Source organism: Peromyscus californicus, unplaced genomic scaffold, assembly GCF_007827085.1.
Source record: "Peromyscus californicus insignis strain IS unplaced genomic scaffold, ASM782708v3 Scaffold_10__1_contigs__length_136768540, whole genome shotgun sequence".
Classification (NCBI taxonomy): domain Eukaryota; kingdom Metazoa; phylum Chordata; class Mammalia; order Rodentia; family Cricetidae; genus Peromyscus; species Peromyscus californicus.
In genome coordinates, this window is record NW_026294391.1 from 25,866,086 (window position 1) to 25,887,743 (window position 21,658).

At 42.3% G+C, this 21,658-nt stretch overlaps 1 protein-coding gene across 2 annotated transcripts in view; it reads left to right on the plus strand.

Moving 5' to 3' along the window:
• Bmx (BMX non-receptor tyrosine kinase) overlaps positions 1–21,658 on the plus strand; it is a 57,244-nt gene that overhangs the window by 5,946 nt on the left and 29,640 nt on the right. The window contains exons 2-9 of one of the 2 annotated variants that reach the window (XM_052717872.1): positions 3,712–3,858; positions 4,722–4,826; positions 7,242–7,323; positions 11,170–11,289; positions 12,118–12,182; positions 17,478–17,653; positions 18,540–18,596; positions 20,953–21,024. In XM_052717872.1, the coding sequence (XP_052573832.1) occupies positions 3,712–3,858; positions 4,722–4,826; positions 7,242–7,323; positions 11,170–11,289; positions 12,118–12,182; positions 17,478–17,653; positions 18,540–18,596; positions 20,953–21,024 (824 nt within the window). The remainder of the gene's footprint in view (positions 1–3,711; positions 3,859–4,721; positions 4,827–7,241; positions 7,324–11,169; positions 11,290–12,117; positions 12,183–17,477; positions 17,654–18,539; positions 18,597–20,952; positions 21,025–21,658) is intronic. The other variant, XM_052717949.1, reaches the window with a different exon arrangement.

Sequence of the window (21,658 nt, forward strand, 5' to 3'; positions counted from 1 at the left end):
TCTTCAGAAAAATGATAAAACTGAAGGATGAAAGAAATAAGACAGACTCAGACAAATACCACATTTCTCTTACGTGCAAAATCTAGATTGAAATTTCTATGTCCATGTGTGTATAAAGACACATACATATGTGTAGGCCATGAGATTAGAAAGGAGACTATGAAAGAAGGGGAAGAGGTCTAAAGGGAGGGGAAACAAAGGGGAGTTCTGCACTCCATGTGCAGAAATGCAAAGGGGTAGCACTGGAGGAGGGGAGTTGGGGACAAAAAAAAAAGAGGTATGAATGCGGGAGAACACCACAATCAAACTCCTTATTTAAAAAAAGATTTCTTTTATTTTTTTATTTTATTTTATTTTATTTTATTTTTGGTTTTTCGAGACAGGGTTTCTCTGTGTAGCTTTGCGCCTTTCCTGGGACTCACTTGGTAGTCCAGGCTGGCCTCGAACTCACAGAGATCCGCCTGACTCTGCCTCCCGAGTGCTGGGATTAAAGGCGTGCGCCACCACTGCCCGGCAAGATTTCTTTTATTTTGAATTCTGTGCGTGTACCTGAGCACAGTGCTCACAAGGCCAGGGGCATTAGACGCCCTGGAGCTAGAGAAGGCCATAGAGGGGAAGGAAGTGGGGAGAGGGAGAAGGGAAGGCCCAGCACTGGCCACAGACCATGCTAGTTTGTTAGAAGAAATAATCGGGTGATGACAAAATTGTGACTCATCAAAACAGGGCTCTTCTGGTCTGCAAAGGACCCGAGAGTCCACCTTAAGGACCGTAGCCTTGAAGACCTGGCCCTCATGAATCGAATTTCAGAGACACATGACTCCAAATGCCTGGTACCTAAGAATCGCACATGACAGATCCTCATGAACAGAGCGTGAACCTGTCTTAATGACAGTAAGCATGTATGCCTACATACCTGAAAAGAAAGGATTCTAGAGAGAGGTTTGTCTTTTTCTTTGGCCTGCTTGAGTTTTCAGTTCTGTAGAATAAGCATGTATCATGTGATTTTTAAGTGAAAAAAAAACATTCACAAAAGACAGGTTTGAATGAACCATGATGCTGAAATTTGACTAGTTATACCTCATCTGATGCAGAAGGATGATAAACTCTTAGAAATTTATTGTAGAATGTAACTGGGGGCCCAATAGCCTTCCTTTCTACTTCCTGTTCTTCCCTCTAGTACATGGAGGATTTTGTTATTCTTTTTAATGCTCTCTATAAAATCTCCTCTAGCCCCATCTTTAATGTGAAGTGCATGAAATCTCGATAAAGATCACAGTGCGCAAATCATCATCTGCAGTGCTGGGAAAAACTACATCCTATGCCAGACATGAAGTCCTGTTTGTTTAAAACAGTGCTCTGATCAGATCTGCAGCAGGGCTCTGATCGGATCTGCAGCAGGGCTCTGATAGGATCTGCAGCAGGGCTCTGATCAGATCTGCAACAGGGCTCTGGTCAGATCTGCAACAGGGCTCTGGTCAGATCTACAACAGGGCTCTGATCAGATCTGCAGCAGGGCTCTGATCAGATCTGCTAAGGTAGTAGGTGGCCTTGAGAAATACTGTTTTAGCTGCACACATATGAGAAAATTGGGCAGAGCTTTTAAATGTTTTTAAGGTAGAATTATGAGTATGATATGAAAGTATGCTGTAACTATGCCTGTGTTTGATTACCCTGCAAATGGTCTATAACATAAAACTATCACTTCATAATTTCCATGCATTTTCAAGAATATTCTCTTGTTGCCATAGACTCTGGATATAGGAAATAATCTTACCAGGGAAGGAAAACCTGTGGAACTTTCACCTCCTTACTCAGGTCCAGTCACCTGTACCCCAACCTCACCTCTGCCCTGTCATCCAACCCCAGGCAAAGAAACCAGTGTCCACACTGCTCAAAAGAAACTACTCCTACTTTTGTTCTTTAAAAAAAAATTAAGTCCAGTGGTGGTGGCTCACACCTTTAATCCCAGCATTAGGGAGGCAGAGGCAGGTGGATCTCTGTGAGTTCAAGACCAGCCTGGTCAACAGGGTGAGTTCCAGGACAGCCAAAGCTTCATAATGAGACCTTGTCTCAACAAAACAAAACAAAATAACAATCAATCAATCAATCAATCAATCAATAAACAAAACAAAATGAAAGAAAGAAATTGAAGATAGGGTCTCACTACATAGCCCTGGCTGCCCTTGAACTCGCTATACAGACCAGTCTGGCCTCAAACTCATAGAGATCTATCTACCCGCCTCTGCCTCCCAAGTGCTGGGATTAAAGTGCTGGGATTAAAGGCATGTGCCACTATGCCTGGTATTTTTCCATCTTTTAAAAAAATTTTTAACTTAATTTTTGTCATATTTTGGTCATATTCTTTCCCTTCCCCCAACTCCTCCGTGCCTTTGAGAACGTTTTCAATAGTCATAGTCTCCTGACCTAGGTACATAAATTTAAAGAGCTGTTGTTCTTAATTCCCACTTTTAGAGTTGTGTGGTCCATGTCAGGAGGAATGGCTGGTGGTGATTTATTGAATCCTAGCTGTGTTTTTAGTCTCCCTTTCTATCTACTACCTGCTGTGGCATACTTCTGGGCTAGTAAGAAGGACCTGCTAGTGACCGGCCGGGTTTGCTTCTGCGCCTGCACCTGCCTCCATCCTGAGGAAACAATGTCTGTGCTGGTGCTTCCTGATCAAGAGTGTTAATAGGATGCAAATATTTTCTCTTTTAATGCACGGCCCTGGCATAGTCAGGGAGAACATGAGAGATGGTGCATCAGAGCAGTGACTTTTTGCTTACAGCTTGAGAGTTAAAGTTAAGACCCATACGTCGACTTCAGCTCCACGGTGTTTAAGGTGAGTAAACTTAATTATCTTCAGAACATCAAAGATAGATCAGAATGACTGGGAGCCTGATTTTAAATAATGGTGCAGTCTCACAAAGCAAAGAAGAACATGAAGTTTATCTCTGAGGCCCACGGCTTAACGTCTCCTCTTTTCTAATCAGACCTGATAGGCAGAGAGGGCTAAAACTGTCGTGTCTTAGTGGAAGGAGAGCATTGATGCATTTCTTTTTCTCTTTAAATACCTTAAGTTTTAGATGTTTTCCATAGTTGGGGAGTGAAAAGGTTTTCCTTTGTAAATGTGCTCGGTCTGCTGTTCCTTCGAATCTCCTTTGTCCGCATTTTTGTTGTCTTTCCACCTCTTCTTCCTCTGGTTTAATCTTGATCTTGTCGATCATATCTGAATTCCTTATGTCAGAAGACCCAGTCATGTTCCGGGGTGCTGAATGTCCCTTACAATGATACCAGTGTTTTGTGGTGATTTGGATAATATGGCGAAACCACTGGCCACAGGCATGGAGGGAAATTTTAGTTGATGAGTTACTTAATACATGGTGAGCTTCCTGAAGTGCAGTTTAAAAGATTTTACTCTCTCCTATTCAATTCAATAGATGTGTATAGAATGGATGTGTATAAGTGGTCAGGAGGGGGTGCAAAAATGGTGACTGTGATACAGAGTGAGACATGGGTCGGGAAAGGCATAAAATGCTATAGAAAACCCACATACTTCCAAACTCAGGACAAAAGCCGCAGAAAACTATGAGTGGTATGTGGTCTATTCTATAATCCTAAATCAGTCTTATTTTTAGAAGTTGGCATGTTTATTCTCCCCAAACCTAGCTACATACCGCCATCATTTTAATTCTTTTCTTTTCTTTTCTTTAGGACGACAACATGGATACCAAGTCCATTCTAGAAGAACTGCTTCTCAAAAGGTCACAGCAAAAGAAGAAAATGTCACCCAATAATTACAAGGAGCGCCTTTTTGTTTTAACCAAAACAAGCCTTTCCTACTACGAATATGACAAAATGGTAAGGCTTCCTTCCTTCTTTTGTGCTAGTTATTATTATTTTTTCCCTGAGTCTCCACAAAGTACTTGATCACAATGAAAGAATAGCAGGTTTCTTAGCTAAGAGTAAAGATCAGCTTATACCAATGTGCTACGCTGCCTCTCTTTAACTAAAGTATGATGATTCAAGAAAAAGGATTTGGAAAGTATTTCCTCATTTTACTAAGACCAATCCCAATACGTCTTTAGAACAGTGCTTCTCAGCTTGAGGTAATTTTTGTTGCCCGGGAGACATTAGACAATGACGAGAGATACCTCAGCGGTCACTAGTTCTGGGGGCATGAGGGTAAGCATTTCTGGCATCCAATGGATAGAGACTGAGGCTACTACTAAAATACCCTACAGCTCACAGGTCATACTCCGCAGCAAAGAGTTACCCATCCTGAAATGTTAGTAACAGTGCTGAGGGTGAGGAATGCTGCCTTAAAAGAGTAGCGGAAATAACAACAGCCCTGTGCTGTTGAGAACTTGATCATGGCAGAAAAACCAAAATGCCGTCAAAAAACTGAAACAACGTGAAGCTGCTTCATGCCAGTAAACCTTGCTTTCTCTATTAACCACTCGGCAGGTGGTTTGAAAAAAATTACATGATTCTCAGGTAAGATTGTGAACTGTCACTCAGATGCTTGCTTTTGGAGAAGCACACGTGCATGTGTGCATAGTTTAGAAATATGACTGTGACAGCCATGAAGCCACAGGACACGCATCTCGGTTGGCTTCCACACCCCTTCTTCTCCCTCCAGACATTGACTTTAGCTGTACGCTTTTCCCTGCTCACTGTGACACACCAACATGACATAGCTTCTGGTTTGCTTTTGAATTCAGAAACGAGGAAGCAGAAAGGGATCGATAGAAATTAAGAAAATCCGATGTGTGGAAAAGGTCAACCTCGAGGAGCAGACACCTGTGGAGAGACAGTACCCGTTTCAGGTAAAAAGGGGGATGGTTTCTCTACTATTTTCTAGTGTTAACTCCCTATGCCCAGGAAAATAACAATATTGCATAACGATCCCTTGAGAGGATGACCATGTTTGGAATATTCCCAAGTGGGCGTTGGCGGCTTAGCAGAACCCTCCTGGCCGATCTGCTTCCCTCAGAGGGAGGGGAAGCAAGCTGAGAGTGTAAACTACTGGGGTGTGACCTGCTTCAGCTCTACCCATCTCTTTTATGGAACTTAGTGGGGTGTCTCTCTCTTGGGTAACTGCAAGTAGCAAGCTATGCAGGATTAAGTTCCAACCCTGCTCTGACTTACCTCCAAGGAGGTGGTAAAGAAGATCATCATAATACAGCGAGAGTGAGTATTAAGATGGAGGCTGATGCAGTACATTCCCCGTGCTTTGCTCCTCACTAAAACATGTCAGGGAAATGTTCTGTTGGAGGTGACAAATAGACCTTAACCAGCAAAGTCGGAGGTGGCAGCGGAACTGCACTGCAAGTGCTGAGGCACTGAAGGCTGAAATAAGGGAATGAAAGAGACCAGCCCGGGGAAGCAGGGGCTGTTGCACTGGGAAGGGCACTATATACTATGTCAGCCAACTTTAATTTTACACCAAGGAATTCTTTCTGTCTTTTGAGATTTTTATTTTTATTTTATATATATATGGGCATTTTGCCAGCATGTAGAGCATGTCGGGTCTCCTTGGAACTGGAGTTAGAGATAATTGTTAGTTCTCATGTGGGTACTGCGGATTGAACCCAGGTCCTCTGGAAGAGTAGTCAGTGCTCTTAACCACTTAGGTGTCTTGACAGCCCCTAGAATCCCAGAATTCTTTCTTTTTAGTGTTTATTTGTTTAGTGTGGGGGGTCTCCCACCCTAATGCGTGCGTGCGTGTGTGTGTGTGTGTGTGTGTGTGTGTGTGTGTGTGTGTGTGTGCGTGTGCGTGTGTGTGTGTGTGTGTGTGTGTGTGTGTGTGTGTGTGTGTGTGTATACATGCTCCCACATGCCACAGCATGAATGTGGAATGAGAGGACAGCTTGTAGGAGTCAATTCTCTCCTTCCACCATGTGGGTTCGAGGAATCAAAATCAGGTCAAGTTTGGTAGTGAGCAGCCTTACTTCTGAGCCATCTCTCTGGCCCCATAGCCCCCTAAAGAATTTTAAACATTCTCATGCTACAAAGAATGCCTTTGTGAAGGGGCTTGAGCTGAATCAGACCTACTACAAAAACGATTAGCCAGTTAGGGAAAAACCAAGGAAGAGGGTGCCCACGGAGGCAACCTCAAACACAGCAGGAACACAGAGGCTACCCAAAGTCATAAAGGTTTGCCTAGAGACCTCCCAGCCCACTACTTGCATTTGAATAGCCATAAAGATATATCACAGCTTATGTCTGAGTATAGTTGCTCATTTGCTAGAAAAAACAGCATACTCATATATATGATATATATAATATCATATATACTGATATATATCATATATAAATAAAAGTAAAAATATTAAAGTAGGACGAGCCCAGCTTCTAGAAGATCTTTCATAAGTGGTATGTGTTATTTTCCAGTTGTAAAATAAGCCAGATTTGGAGAGGGCATTGTAATTTTCAGACTTGCTTGTGGTTGTAAGAGGAGGACATGGGGTATCCGGCATGTAGAGGCAAGAAGCCACGGGGTGTTCTGCTTTATCACTCTCCACCTATTCCCTTGACTCTGGATCTCCTACTGACACTGGAGCCCAATAATCTTCCTGTCTGTGACCTCCAGAACAATGGACTTATAGGCTTGCACAGGAGTGGGCCCTGCACTCCTCATCCACTGAGCCATCTCTCCAGCCCCATAAACAATCGTCATAAGGGATAAGAAAACACCTAGTGTGGAGTGTCTGGGATGCTGCGTGATGTGTAACAGACTGACATAACAAGGAGACGTTCCTGCATATAAACAGAAACTGGAAACCGACCAGAATGTGGGGCAACTGCCCAATAAGGCATACATAGCAAAGGAAAGGACATCCCATCTCTGGAAATAGCTTTTAAGGATACAGAAGTTAAAGATTTTCTGATTTCTAATTAGGAAAGGAATTGCATACTGGTTAGAAAGATGGACCAGAGCAGTCCTAAGAAATATGTCATTTACCATATTATAATACTTCCTGGTCCAGAGCACCCCAAATGAGGCTTTAATATTCACCACTGTTCCATGCTTCATTGCTATGATTTTTCCCAAGTTCTGACATAAAAACATATCGAGATATGGAAGAATTTTAAAAACCTGTAGTTTTTCACATAATTCCAAAGCTAGTATATGTTATATAAAAAAGGGTTTATTTTTGATAACATAAACATTCTCAGGTACACGAGACTGAACCATGAACCACTTGTATCAAAATGCATTGCTTTTTTTCCCTTTCCAGATTGTGTATAAAGATGGGCTTCTCTATGTCTATGCATCAAACGAGGAGAGCCGCAGTCAGTGGTTGAAAGCACTGCACAAAGGTAACAAAACGCCTCAATGAAGGCTTGAACTGTTTTCTTCTCAAGCTCATGCGGTGGGCTGTGTTCAAGCTTGCTTTTGCGCTCTCAGGGTTACAGGCAGGAAGCCTGGGGATCACCTTTGCGTTCACACCCAGCACAGAGCTGGCTATTGTGTCTTCCCTGGCAGGAGGTGGAGAGGGTGGGGGGAGCTAGACCAGCTGTGCTTCCTGCGGCGCTTACAGTCCTCTTGGGACTGTATTTCCAAGGTTCACAGACAGCGCTAATAGTACTGAGCACTTACCACTTGCCAGCTCCTCTATCAGGCACATGTCGCATGTCGTTACAGAATCCTCTTGACAACTATGGACAGGGGTATTATTTATTAGTTTTCATTTTTCACACAAGTTTAAAAGAAAACAGACAAATGCCACAGACCTTGTTAATGGGAGTCTCAAAATGTAATCACATAAACCCGACTTTTTAAGTCACAATATTGCAAGCTAAGTCACTATATTTTTGCCTCAAACTGAAGATTTAATGAAGATTTTATTCGTATTTTTGCAGCTGGTGTGGTAACAAGGGAGAGAATTGTTGTTATTAATTTAGCACCATGATATTTCCCTCTACAATCTTTTTGTTTTCAAAGGAGTCAGGTTGTAAGGATAACATGTAACTCAAATCAGTGACTCTACTGGTGTAGCTTCAGGTTTTAACATCCTAGACAGAGGAAGATTTTGTTTTTATCTTTATGTTTTATGTTTATGTTTTAGATTATGGCAATATCTCAGTACTCCTCCGATTGCACATACCCACTCCACATCGATGCAAATACATCCTTTCCCATACACAGTTCTTCACTTTCCCCTTGTGGGAAAGGACTTAGCAATCTATTTTGTGGCATAGTGAAGTGCTCATTAGGGAGAGAAGCTTCCCTCATTACCCACAATCATCTCAATGAAGTGAGACGGGTACCGCTGCCAGAGCCAGGCAAACCTGCTTGCCGTGTTATCTATTTTATATAACACATCTGGGCCTTTCCTGACCTGTAAAATGAGGAGCATATTCCTTTTCTCCTATAGCAATTACATGTATGAGCGATTCTAAAATATATTAAAATATCCTCTTACACATAAGCCATTGTAGATATAATGGGGCTTCCAGAAGGAGCCCTAAGGTTTTGCTTCCCAGGCAGCCATCTTTGGGGGAACCTTCTAGGGCTCAGTTGTCATATAGACACTCCCTGTATTCAGCTCTTGTTTAGCCCCTGTGTCTCCATTTGCGGGTCCTTCTGGAACTACATGTGTTGTCTAGGCTGTGGGGTAACACGTGTGATGGTTTATGGACGGAAAAGGAGAACGAAGAGACAGGCAACACCACGTCTCTTGGTCCCTGGTGAAACTGTATTGTCTCCTTTCCCAGTGCTGCTGTATGCACAGCAGAAAGTGTGTGCCTGGTAGCAGTGCTTTGAACTGGAGGGAACAAGATGTCAAGCAATCACTGGAGCAATCCTATCTGCACTTTCTCTCCCCCCAGGGAGAAGGAGGCAAGCAGTCTTGGGATTGGGCAGGCATTCGAGGATGTCAGGGACGCAGGTTCCTTCTAGCTTTCTGTTTTACCATTCTTACAGGTTCCTGGAAGGTTCTAAGCTGTCTTAGAAGGCCTCTGCTGAAAACTTTTGTTCATGTGAACATGTTTCTCAGAAATAGGGCTCCTATCTATCTCCATGTACAATAGACATTGAAAAACAGTATCCGTGTTTGTTTTCTCCAGTCTCTGTGCTGGAGGATAGACAAGGTGGGTGAGATTGTTATCAAGTTAACAAAAACTGACTTGCTGTGGGAAGACAAAGTTTCTCTCATTTAAGTATTTTCCCTTACAAACTCTTACCAATTTAAACTATATCAGTCTATTCAACTCTGTAAGAGTCATGATAGCAAGAACAGCCAACTCTTAGGGGCGGTACATAGACTAACCAATGCATGTGAGGAAAAATACATAAAGTCACACACAATTTTTTAACATCGCCATTAAGTATTGGGATTGTTGCAATGTGGACTTCGGGATGTGGTTGGAGGATTAGTTCCTCAGGAAACTAAATCCTTTTGATTGGAAATCTTGACACATTTAAGAGCAAGAGTTTAGACAGCAAGAAAATATGCAATATGCCTGGGAACCTATGGTCATTTGGGCCTAAACTCAGAAATTAACATTGTATAGTCTTAATTCATTCTGTAGTAATTTACCTTTAATCCTCACTAGTGAAGTTTTTCTTGGGTGCCGGCATGTTCAGCTACACTGAACTGAGTTGTATTAAATGAATGTCATTACTAAAACCCACCTTTCACTGAACTATCTAAGGCCAAAGATTCATGTATAGTATCTTATACTCCCTCAGTGACCCAGCACAATATTAATTACTATTCCTTAAGTCAGGTTAATAAAGGAGGACTAGGACTCCCTGGGTTCCAAGTTAGGAGTTTTCTAGATGAACGTAAAATCAAGAAGGAAGAGTTGAAGTGATGCATAGAACCAGCCCTCCCCACCTAAAGATGCTTCTTGAGCTCTTCTCCACTAAATCCTTGTAGGTTTCTCTGCTGTATTTCAAAAGATGCTAATTTCTTGCAGATACAGCACTATATTCCAAAATTGGAATTTAATTTGCTTTACTTGACACCGCCTTATTCTCATGGTTTGTTTTTCCAGTACTGGAGATGGAGCCCAGGACTTGGTGTGTGCCAGGAGGAGCTCCTACCACCAAGCTGCACCCTTCACTCCTCTCTTCTAATTCGCATACATCCTAGCTAGGTGTGGTGGTGGACACCTCCAGAACCAGCATTTGGGAGGTGGAGGCAGGAGAGTCAAGAGTTCAATGTCAGCTTTGGCTACATGGTGAGGCAAGACTAGACTTGTATACACTAGACTTTGTCTAAAAAAAAAAAAAGATAGCTTCCCACCGCCCCTCAAATTATTTATTCCTTAGAGTAAGGATGTCAAAATCATGAAAGACAAAGAAAAGATGAGAAGCTATCATCAAAGACAACAAAAACAACTAAATTTCACACATAATACTGGATAAGAACTTGATCAGAAACAATTAGTCATTTAAAGAACATTATTGGAACAATTAGAGAAAATCAAATATGAAATATATATTCAATTTCCTGAATTTGACAATTGGCTTTATAGTTAGGTAAGAGAATAAATACCATTGGAAATAGAAACTGTGTGGGGAAATACTTACGGGTGACATTATCCAAGCCATATACCTGCTGTTCACTCTAAATTATTAAGTGAATAATAACGACAAATTCTGAGAACAACAATGATGTGTGTAACGAAGAGGAGGAAGCAACAAAACAACATAGTGAACTCTGGCAGGTCTAAGGGAAGGGTGGCAGGAGGCTAGGCTGCACAATTCTTACTGTTCCTTTGAAACCTTTTCAAGTGAAAACCCACAGTAAGCACAAGTTGTCCGAAAGTCTCCTTTTTCCTAAGATCTAGCCCTACAACGCAGCCTACATCTGCCACCAAAGAACATTCAGGACCTTTACAGGCATATTTATAAAATCTTCATGGCAAGCTGGCCAATGTATGCATTTTTCCTAACTCTTTCGTGTCAGAATGATTCGTTATTATGCTGTGGTTAGACGGTGGATCATGCTGTGGTTTCTGTTTATTCTTTGGGTTTGTTAACTTCTGAGTGAAAGACAGCTGCTTTGGTAGACACCAGGTCTTCCTTCAGTTTCTGGTGAATGAGATTGTCATTGTACTGAGATGATAGTATTTACTTACTGCACTGCTTCTCTTGGGCCAGTGTCTGCTGATATCTTGTCTCCTTCTCTTGTGTCCTTCCTATCTGCCCTTCAGAGATACGGGGCAATCCCTACCTGCTTATCAAGTACCACAGCGGCTTCTTCGTGGACGGGAAGTTCCTGTGCTGCCAGCAGAGCTGCAAAGCAGCCCCAGGATGCACCCTCTGGGAAGCATGTATGTGTGACTCCCTGTTGCGCTGGACCTCGGATGGGTAGGGGACCCACTAGGTCAAGCCTGCCCAATACTAGATCTGTTTTCCAGAAACAAAATATATCATATTGATTGGCATCTATTGGTGAAATTATTAAGGCCACTCCACGTAGTTAAAAGGAGATTTATTTAATGGCGTAACTTACAAATTAAGGGATAGGTAGGTCGCGGGGTCTGGGGAAGGTGTATCGCAGTCCAGCGGTGTTCTCTGGAGCTCTGCTTGGTCCACCTCTCCAGTCCAGAGTCCCTGACCCAAGCCCGAGCCCGCCGATCCAGCTCTCCAGTCTCCAGGCGCCTCCCTTGGCCCCGCCTTGTAGGCATGACAGTTGCTGAAGTCTCAATGGGGGTTGGAACTTCCACATCAAAGCTGGAATGGCTACCCACTACACTCAGTTCTTTCTTCTTATAAATAACAAAATCATGAAGCAACTCTGCTTTTCAAATATATAGAAAAACATATGATTTAAGTAATAGTTTTAACTATCACATATGCCAACATGATGATAGCTATCATTACAAGATTTATTTAAAGTGGTTGGCTACTCTGTATGGTGTGTTGGTTTCTTCGTAACTTGTGGGAATGAGGTACACATTGTTTATAGGCCTTAGAGGAACTTGAACTTTCAGTCAGAAGTTGCAATGTGTCTGTTGCTGGCGCTGGAAGAGTGCTATTTGAGTTGAGCATTGCCCAAGAATTCAGTTGCTCTGGTGTATTGTTCATGTAGACTGGTTCAATGTTTTGTTTCCCAGCGCTGGGTGGTTTCCTTTGTTCTATTTGCTTTTGCTTTCCAGATGCTGATCTGCACATTGCAATCAGTGAGGAGAAACACAGAGCCCCCACTTTCCCAGAGAGGGCAGTAAGTCCATTTTTCAATTATTTTTTAAGTTGACATACAAAGTCTGGAATATTTGTACATATGCGTCATTACATTTTATTATAATTCATCCTCTCTCATCATCATCTTTCACTGGTTCCTTTTCACATTCTGTGTGTATGTCCCACGTAGTCCATTACCCTCTCATTTTCCCTTAAGTTTTCTCTTTCCACCTTTATTATCCTTCCTTGTTCTAGTTTTATGATCTACACATACACACACATACACACATGCACATGTAATTCTAAATTTAGGTTTTCCATATGAGAGAAAAGATGCAACATTTGTCTTTCTGGGACTGGCTTATTTGACTTAACATAATGATTTCCAGTTCCATCTATTTCCCCTGCAAATGTCATGATTCTGGCTTTCTTTACACCTAAACAAAATTCCATTGTGTATACGGATCACATTTCTTTTCTATTCATCTGTTGATGGAAACCTATTCGTGTTCCATTTCCTAGCTATTGTGAATAGTGTAACAATAAATGAACAACATTCATGAGTATATGCTACCACTCTAGTTGGCGGCGTGAGCCTGGGAAGTGGGGGCCTTGAAATGAGGCAGACTAAAGTCTCATGTGATAGCTAACTTATTCAGAGCATCAGACAATTTATACTCTGAGGGCACTCTGACAGTTAAAGAAGGTCAAATGAGCAAAGACTCTAAACTGTATACAAGTCACAAGGATAACCCATGCTTGGAAACTTCTTTGCATAACGAAAGGAAGATGTTGAGTAATCTGAAATAAACCCACTCCCACTTACTACACCTGGGAGGGGCACAAAAGCACATTCCAAGAACAACCCATTAGTTCCAGGATAGCCAGAGCTACATAGTGAGACCCTGACTTGAAAAAAAAAAAAACAAAAAACCAACAATTAAAACAGAAACAAAAACTTCCAGAGTATGTCTCCATCCGTTGTTATAGCTACCTTATTCTAAGTTACAACTTCTTCCCTTTACAATGCTCTGGTCTGTATCAAGTGGTAGCCTGCTTTGGAGCAGGGATCATGGAACCACTGGGACTTCTGACCCTTTCAGGGTTAAGCCAAGTAACAAGAGTATAATGAAAAACAGATATTCTTACATAGCTATACATGGTCCTATTATGATTTGGTAGTGATGGCAGCTGCATGAGTTTCTCAAACTTCTTTATCTTATGAGAGAATTGTGTCAATTTTCGGCTGAGAGGACAGATCAAAATGGAACTTTATGACAGGAAAGATGCCTTGATACTCAGCCCTTACATTTGCCAATCCCCAAGCCTTATATTGGGTTATTCCACCTTATTTTAGACAGAGTCCCCTCAAAACAGTTTCTAGACAACTTTTTCCCAGGGGTGGAGACTTTCTATAGGAAAACAAACAAAACTTGGACAGCTCTAGATCATTAAAGTATATGCAGATTGCACACCCCTTTCTTCTGTTGATAGCCATAGATAGCCTTCTACTTTTAGGATTCCCACGCAGGTGGCAGCCTCTTCACATGCTAGGAGGTGTCTCAAGTGGCCTCCAGGTTCCCCAGGACATCATCTTAAATGGGCCTCTCAGGTTTATGGCATATTTTAAGTTCTGATTATTTTTCTCTTTCTGAGAAAAACCTATAAACCATTTTCCTGAATCAACTCAACTGACAAAAATAACTCATTTAAAAAAAATATATTCAGTAGTATTCCCCAATTTCGTGTCCATACAGAACATCAAAATGTGACATTATTTGGAAACAAGGTATTTGTAGACATAATTTATAGTTAAAGGTCAGGTTGAGATCATGCAGCGCAAGAGTGGCCCATGAGGCTGGAGACTGGTGCTTTTGTAAGATAGGGGACACAGGGAGATAGATACACAGAGGAGGTGGCTGTGTAAAGACTTACGCAGACACTGGAGTTATAATACCACAAGTCAAGGAACATTTGTTACCACCAAAAGCTAGATCAGCAAAGGCATGCCTTTCCTAGAACCTTCGAGAGAATGTGGCCAGGATGGAACTTTGAATTGGGACTTTTGACCTCTAGAACTGCAAAAGAAGAATTTCCATAATCTTAACCCACCAAACATGTGGCAATGTGTTATAGTAGTCCTAGGAAATAGGTAGGACTGTTTGAGCTTTCACTTTGTATTCAGAAACATTGCTGTTTGGGCTTGGTTGGGTACTTGCTGCAGGCCTGCTGCTTGAAACTCACAAGTCTTGGGGCTCGAACGGTAGCTCAGTAGTAGAGCACTTGTCTAGCATGCACAAGACCCTGGGTTCAACTCTAGCATGCAAAGCAAGCAAACAACTGTGATCCGAGCAACAATGCCTAGACTAGACAAAGTTACAGAGACAGATGTCCAGTTGACATTGGCTGTGATCAGCGCAGAAATAGAGATTGACTGCAAAAGGACAGGAGGGATTTTATAGGAGTGATGGAAATATGTCAAGGATATATTGTAATGATGGCCATAGAACTGGATACATTTACTAACAGTCACTAAATTCTCTACTTAAAAAGCATAATTCCCACTGAAGTTTATTTCAAACAAATCTAAGCACAGAGGGCAAATTAGGAGCTAGAAACCATCAAATCTTATTGTTATTTATTAAGTGGAGCAATGTTATTCATTAAGCAGTGCTGTTTACCCCATGAGAAAAGCCACAAGGTGCAACAAAACCCACTATAAGAATTTATTAAGAATAGGGAACAGAAGTGGGTGCTTAGGTCTATGGAGTGATCGTGCAGGAAGAGAAGAGTGGAGGGATGAGTGGGACGTGCTTTTATAGATTCCCCCGCACATGCGCATATGGGCTTACATAGCTATGCCACTCATGCGCATAGATTACTCGATCTCGCGATCTCGCTGTGCGCAAATTACATGATCACGCAGCACACGGATTATGTAGGACGTAAGGCCCTGGGATGACTAAGCATCTTGCCAGTGCATGTGCGGTCGTGGGGGAGTGGCTACGAATTCTAACATTTATCTCTTGCAAGGGGTATTTTTTGAAAAATGTGTGGAAAATCAGCAAACAACTCAATGGCCCTAGGGTTCCAAGTCCTTTTATAAGAAATGTTTTTATTCATTCTTTTGAGAATTGCATACATGTGTGACATATTTTGATTATATCTACCCTCTACTCCCTCCTGGACCCCCAATGGCACATCCTCTCCACAACTTCATGTCCTCTTCTTATTTATTTATTTATTTTTTTATAAAACACAAAGTTCAATTTGTGCTGCCCATATACTCATGATTGTGGGGTTACCTACTGGAGTGTGGTCCACCTATCAGGAGCACACCCCTAAAGAAAATTGACCCTCTGTTTCTCAGTAGCCATTAATTGCCAACAGTTCCTCTGCTAGAGGTGAGACCTTGTGAGCCCCTCTTCCATGCTGGAATGTTGACCAGCTTGCCTTGGGTGGGTCTTCTGCAGGCAACCCCAGCTACTGTGGGTTCATAAGCACAGCAGCTATTCCATGTCCAGAAGACACTGTTTGGCAGCAGTCCTCCCAATCCCTTCCGGTTTTACAAACTTTCTGCACACTTTTCTTCAATGTTCATGGAGTCCAAGGCTGGTTTTGAGTGTAAGCTGTTAAAATTAACCGAAGATCAAAGAGAGTGTCATGAAAGGAATAGAAATGCCCTTCTAGCCCTTCTCTTCTCCCTCTCCTCCCTTTACCTCCCACTCTCCCGTGTGTTTGTGTGTGTGCGTGTGCACGCGTGCGCGTGTGCATGCGTGTGTGTGTGTGTGTGTGTGTGTGTGTGTGTGTGTGTGTGTGTGTGTGTTTGACCACAGGACTCAGTAGAGAGTTTATTTTCTGAATTGAGTGTGGGGGACGAGGGAAAACAACCCTTTGGTGAGTCTGCTCAGATTGCATTTGAGGAATTTTATAACGTGTTTATCTTTGGTGAGAACACATCTTTGAATTTACCAGCAATGGGATACTTCATAACAAAGAGTTCTAGGATAAATCTTCAACTCCAAATAAATGATATCCCTGAAACAAAAAGAGGAAAATACAATGCAAGAAAAAATTCAAATTTAGAGTTCATACACACAAAATGGATTTTTAATGAAGTATAATGTACACTAAGAAAAGCACACAAATATGCTCAGCTTGTAAATTTCCAGAAACTGAACCAATCTACATAAAACACATTCAGATTAAGAAGTAGAACATCAGGAAATGCCAGGAATACTCAGGTTTCCTTTCAGTTAGTACATCAGCCAAGAGCAATTGCTAGCTAGATGTTCAACCTCATTGATTGTTTGCTTGATTTACAGACAGACAGACAGACAGACACACACACACACACACACACACACACACACACACACACACACACGCAAAAAAATATATACAGTCACTTGCCTGTTTTTTTTGGGGGGGGTTCAGTTTATGGGAGTCTTGATTTTTAATAAGTGATTATATTTTATTCTCATTGCTTATAGAATTCTATCGTATGATTATACTACTGACCTATTCTCTTATTGTTGCTCCAACAAATTACCACAAATTTAGTGGCCTAAAGCAACATGACTTATTGAGTTATTGCCTCATAGTTCTGAGGTTCAAAAGCCTAAAAGAGGTCTAGTCAGTTGTTTCTTCTGCAGACTTTATAGGGGAAGGGTGTTTCCTTGCCTTGCCTAGCTTCTGAAGGCCACTGTTTTCAGTGGTTTCAGGTGCCTTTCTTCATCTTCGGTACCGAAGGGGCAGCAGCTTTTCTGCACTATGCCTCTGCTCTCATGCTCACATGTTCTACCTAATCTCTGACGCCTCTGATTATACCAGACTCATCCCTCTCTCCCAGAATAATCTCCCCATCTCAAACACCTTAACTTTGTCACAGTCAACAGAGTCCCTTCTGCCATGGAAAATGTTCACAGACTCTGTGAGTTAGGACATGAACATCTGGGGAATTCATTTCTCAGCCTACTGCAGCAACAATATATTTTCTATTTTGTCATTTTGAGAAGTATTTTGGTAGTTTCCAATTTTATTGAATTCCAACAGATCTACTGTGATCATTATTTTGTACACCTTTGGGGTTCACTGCTGGATGCATAGCATGTAATTGCTGGGCTGTCTGATACAGACACCCAGCCTCACAACATTCTGCAAAGGAGTTTCCAACTAGCCAAAGCATGAGTTAACAGTTGTTCTGCTTAACACTGTCTCCATCCCTCCTTCCTTTCCTTTTTTCCATCCTTCCTCTTTTGTGTAGGAACTGGTATATTTTGTTCATGGATCTGTGCCCCTTTTGTGATATAATAAAATCTCTTGTCCTCCAAAGCTGAAGATTCCTCGGGCAGTTCCTGTTCTCAGAATGGATGTACCATCCTCAAGTACCACTCCACCCCAATATGACAGCCACTCAAAGAAAAGTTATGGTTCCCAGCCAGCCATGAACATACGCTATATTCCAAGGGAAGACTGCCCTGACTGGTGGCAAGTAAGAAAGCTGAAAAGGTAAACCTAAGCATTAAAGCGGGCTGCCCAGAGTATAGAGTAAACATTGCCCCCAAAGCTTTGGACTGCACCCTCGAAGCTGGTAGCGCAGGCTTTAGCTTTACTAGGGTTGGTCTTCTTCGAAAACATTCAGTACCTGAACTAGAAGAGTGGGGAAGCTGAGGGCTGGAGAGATGGCTCAGTGGTTAAGAGCACTGGCTCCTCTTCCAGAGATCCTGAGTTCAATTCCCAGCAACCACATGGTGACTCACAACCATCTATAGAAGGATCTGATGCCTTCTTCTGGTATAAAGTCGTACATGCAGATGGAGCACTCATATACATAGAATATATATATTTTAAAAAAGAGTGGGGAATGAAGTGGCCCCTCTGGACCTGAAAGTATAGATTTCAATTAGTCTATCTAATGTTCAGCATTTTAGTCTTTCCCCTTCTTGCTCCCATTTCCCTCAAATAACTGCACAATCCTAAACGCAGAATCTGTAAGACGTCTCTCTTATATAAAGGAGTGAGTTTCAGGTGGGCTTACTTAGTCCTTTCAAGTTTTCAACCCAATGATACTATCCAAATTCAGAATTGACAGCACATTGAAGGTGATATATAAAGTGAATATATCTTTGCCACACTTGATGCTCAATAAATGCAAAACTGAATGGCAACTGGATCATGTAGAAGGGTCAAGTGTTGTCCCTTCCTTTGGTGCCTCAGACTCCAGCCGCTGTGGTCACTGTCTGTCATTCTCACAGAGTTGTCAGCTTCCCTGCAGAGTGCTGCTGATGCCTGTCTCCACACAGAGTAAAGGCAAAGCATCTCTCTGACTCACTGTTTGTCGCCTTTTGTGCTCTTAGTCCTTGACTCTTCCCACCCTCGTTGTTTTCACTTAAAGCAAATGCCTCACTGTGCCAATGATGCCGCCACAGGGTCCTGTGGAACCTGAAAGAACGTAAGTATTATCCCTTTGGATTCAAATGTCTTTAAATATAATATGTCACAGTCTCTTTCACTCTAGGGCACAACTAGTTTCCAAGTGTAGTGTCCGTACCTGATTGCCGAGGAAAGGGTTGCATTTGTTTGTCTGCTACCCAGTGCTCTTATAGATCTGGGCTGGCAAGATGGCTCTGTGCCTGACCATCTGAGTTCATTCTGGTCACATCTGAGGCTCGGGTTCAGTCCCAGACCTCACATGGTAGAAGGAGAGGATGGCTCCTTCAGGTTATTCTCTGATCGATCGATCGATCGATCGATCGATCGATCGCACACCCCCACCCTGGGGAAAAGCAAAAACTAGAGCTAAATAAATTGCTTTGCCTTTTTCCATGAGAATTCCTTACAGAGCATGGAGGCAAAAGGCTCTTCTCTGGGGCAGTGCTGGTTGAGCAGGTGGGGAGGAGGCATTTTAGAATTTGAGGGCATTTAGAATTCTCTAGGCCTTTCTTGAAACAAAACCAGAGGAGTGTTTCCTTGCCAAAGCAGCTTGTCCCTGTGAATTGTAGTTTAGAAAAAAAAAGGCTGGGTTGTGACTGCAAACAGGAAATGGGTTCTAAATTCCAGACAAAGCAACCCTTGGACCTTAGGAGAAGGTAGACACTTCCTCGTGCTCTTAACACCCAGCGCAAAAGAGATAAATGATGGGTGGCGAAGGACTATGCAAATCTTGCTGCTCCATCGGTGTCCAGAAGAGTCACAAGTTCAAGCTCTAATCACACCAACAGAGAGGAAAACAACATACTTAAAAACACATAAAGGACAGAATGTTTATGTATCCCCAAGAAAAGCAGAGCAAACCTAGCCAGGTTATCTCCTGATCCAGGTTTCCTGCTGTGTAGGGCCATTAAGATCAGTATTAGCAGTTGTCATTTGTTCAAGAATTTGCTCTGACAGGAGCAAAATGTCAAAGTCAAACAGTTAAGACCCAGCTGAAACAAATCACTGTCACTTAACATCCAATAATCATACATTTATAAATGCACTGTCAACACAAAAGAAATCACAACTGTCACCTCAAAGGGCATAAGAAAGAGTTTATTTTGAAGCCATATATAAGTGCCCATGGGCCCAGGAACACAAATTGAGGTCACTCCAAATTCCATGTTCTAATGACATAGCGATTTCATGAGGTTTTTGTTGTTGTTGTTGTTTGTTCATTCATTTGTTCTGGTTTGTTGTTTGTTTGTTGTTGGGACAGGGCTTCTCTGTGTAACAGCCCTGGCTATCTTGGAATTCACTCTGTAGACCAGCCTGGTCTCCAACTCACAGGGATCTGCCTGCCTTTCCCTCCAAGAGCTGGGATTAAAGACGTGCACCACCATGCCTGGCTCAAGAGGATGTTTAGAAACAGAACAAAGAGAGTCATAAAGCAAAGCATTTTTCAAATACATAGGTGAAAACATCAGAGAGGGGACTGTAGCAAAGGGGGGACGCCTGTGTTCCAGGCCTCAGATGTTACTGTTGATCCCACAGGTGGAGAATAAGACCAGTACCACAGTTTAAAAGCAAATGTGAAGCAAGCTTTAATTACATATTCGTCAGGTCAATGGACTCTCATTTTGGGTACACCTCTCTTGGTTGGCTTTTCATCTCTCTCTCTCTCTCTCTCTCTCTCTCTCTCTCTCTCTCTCTCTCTCTCTCCCTCCCTCCCTCCCTCCCTCCCTCCCTCCCTCTCTCTCTCTCTCTCCCTCCCTCTCTCTCTCTCTCTCTCTTTTTTTTGGTTTTTCGAGACAGGGGTTCCCTGTGTAGCTTTGCGCCTTTCCTGGAACTCACATGACTGACCTCGAACTCAAAGATCCGCCTGGCTCTGCCTCCCGAGTGCTGGGATTAAAGGCGTGCGCCACCACCGCCTGGCGGTTTTTCATCTCTTATCTCCCTTCCCCTCTCTCCTCTTATGGTCCAGTTTAGTCTGCCGGCCACGTTCAGCCTCGACTCTTCCCTCTGCCTGCCTTCTCCCTTATATCTACAATAACAGTTTCTCCATATTTTAGGAGTAGTCATGGCCTCCTCCTTTTATTTCATTTTTTCAGCGATCTGTTAAGTAAATATATTGCAAAAAGTTTGACTGTCAGTCACAAGGATGTTAGGTCATACACAGAGGTGAACAAGGAATGGCTTACTCTCTAAGAGAGCTAAAGATAACCTGAGGTAGAGAAATCAAAATCAGGTTCTGGACCCGCAACATTCCAACTTCTCCACTCTTACTGCTGTTCTAATCTGTTCATCAGCCTTGCCGAAGCGTCAGGAGAAGATATGGCTGCTTTCCAGGAGCTTTCACGTTCACCACACTAACCATAAATCCTTATTTGCAGTGAGGAAGACGTCGCCGCCAGTAACCAAGTGGAAAGAAATATTGTATATCACAACACCGCAAAGATGTCATGGTAAATCCAGTCTAGATACTACTTTATGCGCAAAATTTACTTCTGTTTGCAGGGAAACTAACCAAATTTGAAGTAAGTTTACAATGAGGCGTTACATGCAAGGTAAATAAAATCCAAAAAATGTCCATATAGTTTGCCTCTGAACACATAGGTGAATCTCATTGAGGGTTTGTTGGTTAAAATTTTCCTCACACTGATTATCCCTACTCATCACTCATTATGTACTCTGGTGTTATGGTACACTGGCTCAGGCATCTCTAACAAGAGAAAAAGCAATGCGGAATAAATAATTCTTCCCTAAGAATAGCTCTACACACATCACCAATATTTAAAAAATATTATTCCATTTTTTTTATTTTAATGTGTAGGAGTGTTTGGGCTGCATGTAAGTTCGCCACATATGTGTGGTGTTCACAGAGGTCAGAAGAGGGCACTGGGTCCCTTAGAATTGGAGTTATAGATAGTTGTGAGCTGCCATGTGGGTGCTGAGAACTGAACCAAAGCCTTCGGCAAGAGCAGGAAAGTACTCTTAACCACCCAGCCATCTCTCCAGGCACAGCCAACTTTTTAAACTTCATACTGTAACCATTTTTTGAAGGAATCTTCATGTTTCATAAGGTCGCTCTTCCGAAAG